This window comes from Cricetulus griseus, chromosome X, assembly GCF_003668045.3.
Source record: "Cricetulus griseus strain 17A/GY chromosome X, alternate assembly CriGri-PICRH-1.0, whole genome shotgun sequence".
NCBI lineage: Eukaryota > Metazoa > Chordata > Mammalia > Rodentia > Cricetidae > Cricetulus > Cricetulus griseus.
In genome coordinates, this window is record NC_048604.1 from 89,240,743 (window position 1) to 89,252,981 (window position 12,239).

The 12,239-nt window shown below is 37.3% G+C and overlaps 1 protein-coding gene across 1 annotated transcript; it reads left to right on the plus strand.

Moving 5' to 3' along the window:
• Window positions 1-2,086: 2,086 nt before the first annotated feature.
• Window positions 2,087-11,916, plus strand: LOC100756179 (probasin). The gene is made up of 6 exons (XM_027432614.1): window positions 2,087-2,167; window positions 3,989-4,128; window positions 7,144-7,211; window positions 9,419-9,529; window positions 11,188-11,289; window positions 11,885-11,916. The coding sequence occupies exons 1-6, from the start codon at window positions 2,087-2,089 to the stop codon at window positions 11,914-11,916; spliced, it is 534 nt and encodes a 177-aa protein (XP_027288415.1).
• Window positions 11,917-12,239: the final 323 nt, after the last annotated feature.

Below are 12,239 nucleotides of genomic sequence, written 5' to 3' on the forward strand. Positions count from 1 at the left end.
GGTGAACTTGCTTGAGAAAGTATGTCACTGAGGGATGGGGCTTGAGGTTTCAAAGTCTTCCATCATTTCCCCTTGCTCTGTTTCTAACTTATGGATCAAGATGTTAGCCCTCAGCTTCTGGCTCCAGCTGCTGCCATGATGGTGCTGGAAACTGATACCTCCGATATAATGATCCCCAATAAACCCTTCCTTCTGTATGTTGCTCTTTCTACTTTCACAACTTTATTTTTTGTAATGCTCCAGTCAGCACCAGAGATATCAAAATTAAAAGAGGGAAAAAGAAATATTGACTTGAATAATTTTTGTACTATAGTGTAGATCTTGATGATTTCCAAATTGTATTTCAGAACTATATTCATGAGATGTGAGACATCTAATTCTGTAATGATAACTGGGTGCAATCTTTATGGCCTACTTAGTAGAAGACAGGAACCAGTTCCCACCTGTTATCTCCTGACATCCACACATATCAGGGTATGAACATACCCAGTCCCATGTACAAAATAAATAATAAATTTTAAAATGCATTCTGCACAAGTAAACCAATAAGGACACTTTATTACATATACAACTGAGAATCAAATTAATTGTGAAATCGAGTGTTTTCATGATTCTTTTCTTTCACGTGCAAGTAGATAGAGAAGTCAAAAGCAAACATTTGCTTCTCTAGCTTTTTGCTATTACAGGCGATTCTATGCAAAAAAAAGATACTATCTCTTTTAAGAGGAAAACCAGTATATGTATACATTATTTTATATTAAACACAATTAAAATGTCATGAGTTCATATATTGAATCTCTACCTTCAGATTAATGGATTCTGACATATGGATGGATTGTAGTTCCCAAAACTTTCATCAACACAGGTTCCTGAAACCTGGGACTAGTGACATGGCTCTTTACATAGAGGTGATTGCTGCCAGGTCTGAAAACCCGGGCCCACACAGCTGGATACACACACATGCACTCAAAATAAATAACAAAATATAAAAGAATTTGAAATTATTAAATATACCTGATTATAAAATAAGCTTTCTGGATGTTACTTAGGTTACATATCATAATTGTCATGATTGATAGGTGATTAAATTTGAGTAATGGTATGTGAACAAATAACATTAAATTATATCTACAGAAGCAAAACCTTATCCTGGGAATCAAGACTGTGTGCTCCATGTTATCACATTATTTAAACAGACAAAGGCTAGAACCTCAAGTTCCACAAACAATTGTGAATTCCTCTTCTGCCAGTTAAATGCTGCCATTGGTCATGTCAACAATGTGACTTGTGCCTATGTTAGAGGGTTCCACAAGTCCATTTGAGCCTCCCCAGTGTTCCTAATATTTCATTCATGGTTCAAGTTCATGGGTATTGAAAACTGGATTGAAAATGGTAAGACTCGGGGGAGGAGATGGAGAGGGAGAAGGGATTAATATGTGAAGCAAGCTTGTTTCTAATTTGAACTAATAAATATTTTTTAAAAGACAAAAAAAATGGTAAGACTGGATATTCTTCCCCCAACCTCTGACTGGAGGAACGGATAATAGGGAATGGATTCCAAAATGTTGGTTGAAACAAAAAATGAGAAAGCTCAATTGAGAGAAATCCTCACACAGCTTTACAAAGTATAGGAACTGGGTGTGCCCGGAAAATAAAGTCCAAGTAGAGATGAGAAATTGCATTTTTGTTTAACCATCAGCTACATGTAAGTTTTAAGTTTAGAAATCAGGTTTAAAGAGTGTCCCTTCCAGTTGAAATTATATGATAGCATCTTGGTTTTCATCCTCTGTTTTCTTAATAGGCACATAAACCAATGAATAAAAATATACCTGAAACATGGAACAGGCATCAAGCATCAGACTGACAATAAAAGTTAATTGTCCAGTCCTAGTAAAGTTCTCCAGGAACAATTCTGCATAGTAAATGACCCAATGTCAATGTCAGCATACAACTGCCAACTGGGATGCAGGACACTGCTCCAGCCAGTCATTCTGACAGGCTGCTATATAAAAGGCAAGGGGGTGACTGTGAGCCCTGTCTATCAGTGTGGTCTGGGCAGCTGCAAATTGGACACAGTCGCTCACACATGATGAGGGTCCTCATCCTCTTGTTCATGCTGGATCTGCTCAGCATCTCCAGTGTGATGAATAAGAGTATCAGAAAGAAGGTAACAGGCCTCCATGGGAGGAGGCTGTGTGGGAGTGGGGGTACTGGGAATAGACAGATGCAGACAGGGAGAGGCATTAGGAGCCTATGAGGGGAGGCAGATACAGACAGAAAGAAAGAGGCAGAAAGTTAAAGAGAGGGGCAAAGAACATTCTGGAAGTTAGTATTCTCTATGTCTGGGAGTGGAGAGTAACAAACAGGGTAGGGATAGTGGCTATTTTTCTGAAAGAAACAAACTGAGGGACAGAGATAAAGAGAAAGAAAGAAAGAAAGAAAGAAAGAAAGAAAGAAAGAAAGAAAGAAAGGAGATAGATAGATAGATGATAGATAGATAGATGATAGATAGATAGATAGATAGATAGATAGATAGATAGATAGATAGATAGATAGATAGATGACAGACAGTCAGTCAGACAGGAGATAGTGCTCTAGAAATTAGTATTCTATACATCTGAGAGTAGAGAGAAAGAGAGAAAATTATATAAATGGTGGTTTTCTGGGATAGAGACACTGAGAAAGAGGGCAAGAGACAGAGATATACACAGAGATTAATGCTTCTGAATGGAAGTTTTCTGTGTGTCTTTATGTGACAGCGAGAGATGGGAGAGAGGAAAGAATGTTTGGAAGTAAGTATTCATGATGTCTCAGATTAGAGAGTGGCAGAGAGGCAGAAAATGATCTAACAGGTAGTTTTTCAGAGAGATAGGGACAGATACCAAGAGAGACACAAAGACAAACATAGAGAGAGAGATGGAAAGAGAGACAAAGAGAGAATGACCATCAGTCTGACACCAAGGGTGAGTTCAACTTTCCCAGAAAATCTGTACACCTACATTTCCACTCATGTCCCTCACGCTGTGAAGAAATGAAAGTCATGATGATGGATACAATGAAATAATTGAAAGAGGGTGAATTGGTACTAATGTTTCAGTTTGCAGTGCCCACTGTCTACTTTGGCCTATTATCCAAAATTAAAAGTAAGGACTCACGCAGATCTGCAGAAAAAGCAAGTTTACTCCATTCAAGGCAAAGCTAGAGTGCAGATTACAGACAGACACATTGTCAAGATTGACAGTTGGCCACATGACTGACAGTACTCAAGGGCCCCAAGCTATTATGTGCATCTCTTCCAGGTGCCCCAAAGACAGACAAGCTGGTTACTAAAGGGACTGATTTTTTGATTATCAGATTAAATCATTGATTTCTCCAAATGCATATGTACCTTGCCATACGGCATCTGCCCAATATTACACAAAGCATAAAGTGGCCAGTAGGGTAAGGTTATCTAAAGAACAAGTTTTTGCCTTACTGGGCATACATCCAAAACCAGTTTAGGCCAGATCAGTAATTTTTTTCTTCCTACCTGAATACATTGAGAATATACTTGAATAGAAACTGTCTGGACTTGATCATTGATAGGAATGTGGGAAACCCTACACCATCTTGAGAGACAGACATGTGAGTAGTCAGACGCTGGTGGGGAGGGAGTTATTAAGGAGCTCTTATATGGAAAGCACTACACAATTTCTCATAGATGGGTGTAAAAGTAGCCTGATACAAATGAGTAGAGGACAGAAGAGGTTGTTATATGGAGAACTCTACACCATTGTTCAGAGAGGGGTTTGTGAGTTATCTGAAAGAGGTGTTAGGGGATCTAAAATCACTGTGAGATTAATTGCACAGCATGAACATAAAGAAGCTAAGCCGACTAATGCATTATTACAAGATCAAGTCATGTATTACCCCATCCAAGCTGAGTCCCAGGTTACTAAATTATCCCCACTCTTACCCACATTGTTTCCAAAGCCACTTTTCTTTCCAGGTTAATGGGAATTGGAGAACTGTTTACTTAGCTTCCAGTGTTGTGGAGAAGATAAGTGAAGGTGCACCCTTGAGGACCTACTTCCGTCACATTGAATGTATGAAGAAATGCAAGAAAATCTTCCTCTATTTTTATGTCAAGTAAGATATCAAACAAAATAGACAAAACAATCTATGTGGTGGGCTGTGGACAGAGAAACATGTTCTCAGGCAATGCTCATGTCAGTGAACACCCACAGCACTAAGTAAGGATTCTTTTTTTTTTCAAATTTTTTTATTTGAATTAGAAACAAGATTGATTTACATGACAATCCCAGTTCCCTTCTCCCTCGTCCTCCCTTATCACCCTCCAACTAAAACCCTACCTATCACATACCCTTTCTTCTATTCTTCTCCTGACTCAACCTTTCTGCTCCCTCATGATTCTTAAATCACTTTGCTCTGTATGGTCCACAGAACAACATATGACAGCCACACTTTTAATTTATAATGAGTGAATGTATTTAGTGTGTGGCAAGCCAAAGTAAAATAATAAATATCAAGAGATAGGTGGTGATTATATGTAGATGACCAATAAATACATAGGTGATAGATATATCAGTAGATAGATGATGCATGTATATGGAGGTAGATGGATAATAGGTAATTAGATAGATGATATTCATATATACAAACATATGTATCATAACATAGTAGATAGATAGATGATAGATAATAGGTGAATAATGTATAGATGGACAGATAGATACATTCACACATATGTAGATATAAATAAATAGATAATAGGTCAATCTTTCTATCTGGGATAATCAGAGAAAATCATGAGAAAAACAGCCTTGGGCATAAAATTCATGTGGAAAACCCTGTGTTCAAAACCAGCACCTTGGGAAAGTCAAACAGCCTAAGACAATTTACCAAATTAATATATATTACGGTCATTTAATTTTTATTTCTCACTTCTCAAAAATACAGGTGGGGGAGAAGATACATCAAAAATTATTTGGGACAATTTCAATGCTTTTAAACTATCTGGATATAAGTCAAATTATTCATTGAAGATGTATTTCTATTTTGGATCACAGAAGTTTTTATTAATTATATGCTGATATTTGAAACTTTTCATTCATTAATGATTTTATTTATAATTTCAGTTTTCTGAAACATAGTATCTGTACATTGTGATGGCTTTGACCTCAATACAGAGTAGAGAATAAACTTTTTAATTTAATTTTTAATTATATATATATATATATTGGTTTTTCAAGACAGGGTTTCTCTGGCTATCCTGGAACTCGCTCTGTAGACCAGACACCAGACTGGTCTTGAACTCAGAGATCTGCCTGACCCTACCTCCTGAGTGCTAGGATCAAAAATGTGTACCACCACAGCCACCTATTTTTATTGTTTTTATTTTATTTTTTAATTTTTTTGCGAATGACATTGAACCTATCCACCAGCATCAGTGTCCCAAGTGTTGAGATGACCAACAATACCGCCATGCTTGGCTTGATATTTAAATTTAACACACCTAAAATTATTTAAAACAGTAATAGTTCAAAATCAATTAGGTGAACACACTAACATGTTGAAGGAGAGATAAAATTTTCATTTTTCAGATACTTTTTTGAAGCTAAAACATAATTACATCATTTCCCCTTTCCTTTTTCCCTCCAGTGCTTCCCATGTGCTCTCCTCCCTTGGTTTTTCTCAAATCCTACGACCTCTCTTCTTTAAATGTTCATGTGTGTGTGTGTATATATATATATATATATATATATATATATATATATATATATATATATTCTTAGATATTTAAATACAACCTGTTCATTCCATATAATGTTATTGTATAAATATGATCTCAGGGCAATAACTTGGTATTCAAAAACCAAGTGATTTTGCGGTGAGGGAGGACTATAAAATATCCTAAAATTTGTATGGAACCAAAAAAGACCTGGGGTAGCTAATATAATACTGAGCAAAAAGAACAGTGCTGGAGGGATCACCATTCCAGACATAAATGGTATTTTTTTTAAAGTGCTGAGAATGGACCCCAAGACCTCCAATGGGCTACATGGAGCTACATCCCCATTCTAAACTACTATTTCCATATTTTCTTTTTGGTTACCTTTTTCTTGGTTTTTCAAGACAAGGTTTCTCTGTGTAGCTTTTAGAGTTTGTCCTGGAACTCACTCTGTAGACCAGGCTATCCTCGAACTCATAGAGATCCACATACCTCTGCCTCCTAAGTGCTGGTATTAAAGGTGTGAACCACCACCACCCAGTTATTCCCATTTTTAAAGACACAAAGACAAATCTAAGCTGTGGCTGTCAACTATTTGTCACATGGACCTCTGCTGAGCAAATATAGATCTGAATACATGGTCGTGCCTGTGACTCTATGGATCTCCTAATCAGCCAAAGTACATCCCAATCTAGATCTTCTCAGAAAACAATTGTAGGCTGATTTTGAAGCTATTGAAATGCACAAAGCAATTGCTGCTGTATAATCTATAAGATTAGTGATATTTATGAGAGGCAAAAAAATAAAAACATGATCAAAATGTAAATATGGAAGCTAGACTATAGTGTATGGAGGGTGCTGCGGTGTACTCTGTACCAGGTGGCCTTGCACCCTTTTAGCCCAATGTCTACAAATATTTCTCATCTTGGATTGGTGTGGAATCTTTGCTCAATACTATTTTTTCTTTTATCAATGATTGTGACTGGGTACTGGGGATTCAGCTGTGTTGGGAGAATACTTCCCCAGCATGCATCACAGATCCCAGGGCTCCATCCTCAGCACACAGGTGTGGTCCTATATGCCCATTATCCCAGAGCTTGGTGAGTGGGGGTGGGAAAATCAGGGGTTCAAGGTCATTCATCGGCAAGGGGTCAGGACAAGTGACAGGAGTCACACAGAGGAGATGATTCTGTGCCATCAGATACCTGCAAACCCCTAACGTGGTGATTGATGACATTTAAGTGTGCTATTGGTTATATTTAGGAATGATGTCATACAACAACATGTGTTTATGACAGATCTACAGAAGAAAACATTATTAGCATCAAACTGTCCTCTCATTTATGTGGAATCCAAAATCAGGACCCTGGAGCCATCCAAGACAAGACAACATCTGTGCATTTGTTTTTCAGGAAAGGGAACAACTGCCGACTGTATGAAATCACAGGAAAGAAAAAGCAAGAATTTTATCAGGCAGATTGTGAGTAGAAGATGCCAGGGTGAATGCATGACCATACATTTTTTAAATTCACAGTCCCAGTTGCATTTTGCATATCTGGATATCTACATTCCAGTTCAATCATCTCTACAAATTAAAGATGTAATTGTAGAGAAAGCCTCTTCAATGTCTTCCTAGTTATTTTGGATCTAATAACAGACATGATTTGTTGTCGTTGTTGTTAATGTTTTTGTTTTCATTTTTGTTTTTAAGTGACTTTTTAAAACTTTATTTATTTAGTGTGTATGTTTGTACCAGGCAAACTTCCATCCTGTAGCTTTATGCCTAAACTAAATCACAGACACCAGTTTGAGAATGGTTAAAAGAATCAAAAAGCAATTTGAGCATTTAAAAAACTAACAATGCAAAATAAGACCTAGGATTTCATCATTGATTAAAATTATTCCCAACAATTTTCAAATATGAATCTTATAATGGAGAATGATGAACTATATAAATTTTATAATTTTGTTGGGGAGAAAAATCATTTATAATATGTAAATGTACTATTCACCACAAATAGTCCTATCTTTTTAATTCTGACAGGAATATGATCTAAAATATTCAGAGATCCATTTATAAGCAATAAAGGTATCAGTTTAATTTGTAATAAAACAGGTGGTAAGAATACTTTTTTGGTTTTTCGAGACAGGGTTTCTCTGTGGAGCTTTGGAGCCTATCCTGACACTCGCTCGTGTACTCACCTCAGGGTAGTCTGGGCTTTCCGTCTACTAACAAAGTAGGAAATGAAATATTACTTGACCACATTAAGTGGGTTTGTTGATTGAATTCATATCAACTGCATGCTCTGGCTTTCAGCATTATTGTTTCAAGCAATCTTTACAATTCTTGACTTGTGAATCTCAATTATCACATAGCCACCTGCTTCTGCCTCCCGAGTGCTGGGATTAAAAGCGTGCGCCACCAACGCCCGGCATAAGAATACTTTTAATATTTACTATTCCACCATAAAGGATCTATTTAACCCAATACAATAAAACTGACCATGCCCCTGATTCTAGCTCAGTTTATCAATGAATTTATTGGACTTAAATACAGGAGCAGACTCAACTCTCAGGCAGACATCTCACCAAAAATCCCATCCCATCTTGTGTATTGTGTAATTGTGGGAGGAATTCTGTGAGTTTGGAGCCAGCCCAGTCTACACAGCAAGTTTCAGGCCAATCAGGGCTACATAGTGTGACCGGTCTCAGAAGGAAAATGACTAAGCACTGACATGAGAAAGAACAGTCATCTTATCACAGGGCGGGGGGTGGGGGAGTCTTACGTCTGTCCCTTTCCCTCTTTAACAAGGAATGTTAGTGAAGCAGCGAGTGTATTGGAGTCATGTACAAGAGTATGTGGGACTCAGATAAGGCTGCATTTCTGAAGAGCCAACCCCAACTTGGGGACACTCCTGAAAGTTGCACCCCTGGAGCTTTGTATAAGTAAAGCTAACAACAGGCAGCTAGACTAGTCAGAGAGCATCTTTCCTCAACAGTTGTTTGCTGTTTGCCATAACATTGTGCAGTAGCCTATTGGAAGTTGTGTTTTCAAAAATTTCCTGAGACTTGTGGGTTATTTACTTCTTGAATCTCATGAGCTTCCAATACAGAATGTTGCAGTTTGGAAGAAATTGTTATATGGCATGCTCCCTTGTTTCGCTATGTGGCATGCTCTCCAGTTTCTGACTTGTGTCTGAAGAAGAATTACTAAAGTTAGATAACTGCACCACTAAATGTAATCAGATCCATGAAAATGCACATATGTAATATATGTTATCATATATTATACACAGCCATACAGCTGTTCTCAATGTTACACACACATGATACATATAATCACACAGCTATCCTCAGAAAGTAAGAGCATTACAGTATGACACCATCTGTGTACCTACACATCCTGGTAGCAGGAACATCGCTATCCCAAATCAATATAGGTTCTACATATTTCTAGGTAGCAGTGGGATACTAAATATGTTTCATATCTTACAGCAGGAGTATGAACTTGCTTTCTTAATTCCCTGTCTGTCTTGATTGGTTGGAACACGTGGAGCAGAATATTATTAGACAAACACTGTATTATCCATCTGTGCATTGATAAGGATGTGGTGTGGATGAGCCTGGACAGTCATTTTATAATCTTATATGTATTTATACTTTTTCCATATTTCTTATCTGTCTCAGATGAAGGGAAAACAACATTCATAGTAAAGAAGGTGACTGAGAAGATACTGCTGTTTCATTATTTTAACAAGGACATTCGGGGCAAAGTCACACGTGTGGCTGGAGTTTTGGGTGAGTATCAGATGTGGAATTCATCAATCAAGAGTGTTGTTCAAGGACATGGGTGAGTGTGCATCACTATGCACCAAGTTCGAAGTATGTTCATACATCTGACTCCATTATTCATGCTGATAAACTGCTGAAGCTGTGATAGTCAACTTTGATGATCAATTTAGCACAATCCAGAATCCCCTGGGAAGGGTCTCATTGGGGTATTTCCCATTGCAGACTGGTCTGTGGGGGTGTCTTTGTTGATGGTTTACATAAGAAGGCTCCACTCACTGTGAGCAGCACCATTCTCTAGCAGGAGGATGATGTACTGTGAGCTTCAACTGTCAACTGACACAACCCAGAATCCTCCAGGAAGGGTCTTAGTGAGAGATTCCTTACATCAGACTAGCTTGTGAGCATATCTGTGGGAGTGTCTTGAATGACAGAATGGGAGTGTCATTCTTTGCTCTCTGTTTCTGACTATGGATGTGGTGTGTCAGCTCCCCAAAATTTCTTGCACTGGAATTTTCCCAATTAAATTGCTATAACTAGGGAATTAGTGCAGAAATCAAACCTTTTCTCCTGTAAATTATTTTGGTCAAAACATTTGGTCAGAATATTGAACAAAAAAGTTGAGATATTGAGGGTTTCTCTGTTAAATATAAATAAAAGCTTTTTCTTTGGGGACATACAAGATTTGAATGAAATTTCCACACATCTTTTTGCAGCAGTTTTGAATTATACATCAACCAATCATCGTGTACTCACCTCAGGGTAGTCTGGGCTTTCCGTCTACTAACAAAGTAGGAAATGAAATATTACTTGACCACATTAAGTGGGTTTGTTGATTGAATTCATATCAACTGCATGCTCTGGCTTTCAGCATTATTGTTTCAAGCAATCTTTACAATTCTTGACTTGTGAATCTCAATTATCACATAGCTTAAAATCTAACTGTACTGTATTCTCTCCACAAAATTCAGTTTCTCAAAGATGCAAACTCTCTTGACCTGACAAATTCCTAATCCTGTCATCAAATACACTGGAGTTTTGTATGATACCCTCATTTCCTACCAGAATTAAACCTTTATTTCTGAAATTAATAAAAAAGATTGTATTTCATTTGAGGCATGTTTCTCATTAGCAGAGGTTTGATTTTTTTAAGTCCAATTGTTTTACCTACCATTTAAGTGCTCCATGTGTGTGCTTGGTGCATATAGTGGCCACGATATGACCACTGGTCATGCACCACCATGTGTGTGGACTTAGGTCCTTAAGCATTCTTAACCACTGAGTCATATTTACGACAATTTCAGATTAATTGGTCTGTCATGTGAGGAAGCATCAAGAACCCCTAGGAATAGATTCTACAACATAAATGGAAACAAAATAATGATATACAGTAATGATAGTCAAAATCATAGTTTTCTGGAATTGCTTTGGAGGCTGTGTAGGAGTTCACTATGTTGAGGTCCACAAAAAATGATGATACTACAAGAACAGGAAAACATGGTATGTTACATCCTGGAATCCACCCAGTATTTTAATTTCTCAGAAGAAGAATGTACTTGAACATAATCAATCTAATGGTGGAAACAGGAGTGACATTGGCACTTTCAGGAACCTAAGCTGGGTGCTAAAGTTGTGACATCTTCTTCCTTATACACTATGAAATGCAGCAAAGACCAAACTTCTGACTAAGGATGAGATGAAACAGTACATGGACTTCGTGGAGGAAATTGGTATTGAAGATGAGAATGTGCAACGCATCCTGGACACAGGTAAAATAGAAACCTGCATATGTGACTTTTCATTTTGCATTTTCATAATGTCATTTTTAAATTACTGAGGTGTTGGGAAGATGGCTCTGGGGGAAAGTGCACACAAGCATGAGAACCTCAGTTTGGATCCAGCTCCCATGTAGAAAACCAAGAACACCAGAGCTGGGAAGGAGTGGGGACAGAAGGAGCCCTGGAGCTTTCTGGCAACAGATCTATATGAAAGATCTTGTTTCAAAAATACTAATGTATAGAATAAATAGGGAAGATGTTAAAAAGTCAACCTCTTGCCTATACATGAATGCATGTACACTCACTCTCATGACCATGGGTGCACCAATGAGCCATTAACACAAAAAAAAACTATCTAAAATGAAACTTGGCTCCTAGGATCATCTGTTCAGATATTCTGCTCAAAGCCTAGCTTTTTATCTGCATTTTTATGAAAATAACTCATATTTAGTAATGATATTAACATATTATGTTAAAATAATATATCCTTTTAAATAATATTGTTATATTAAAACAACACATTACTTTAATAGTATTATTATTAAAATAAAAATAATATCATTTTTCCATGTTCACTCTCTTTTAGACACCTGTCCAAGCAACATTAACATTAGGTGAGTCAAAGCACATTCATTTTATATTTTGATGTTTAATTAACTTGTGTTTTTTAATATTTTATTTGTTCTTTAACATTTTCATATTTGTATATAATGTATTTTGATCTTATCCACTCCCACACACATTTTTTGTGTTACCCTCCTCCCGACCCAGATGACCACTGATGGCTGAGCATCCACTCTTACCTCAGCACTTTGACCAGCTATGAAATTCGGCATGAACCACTCTTCACTGTAAAAAGTTGACCTGAGGCCAAATGTGGAAGCACACACCTTTAATCTCAACTCACACCTGTGAGTTTGAGGACAGCCAGAGGCCCTGTC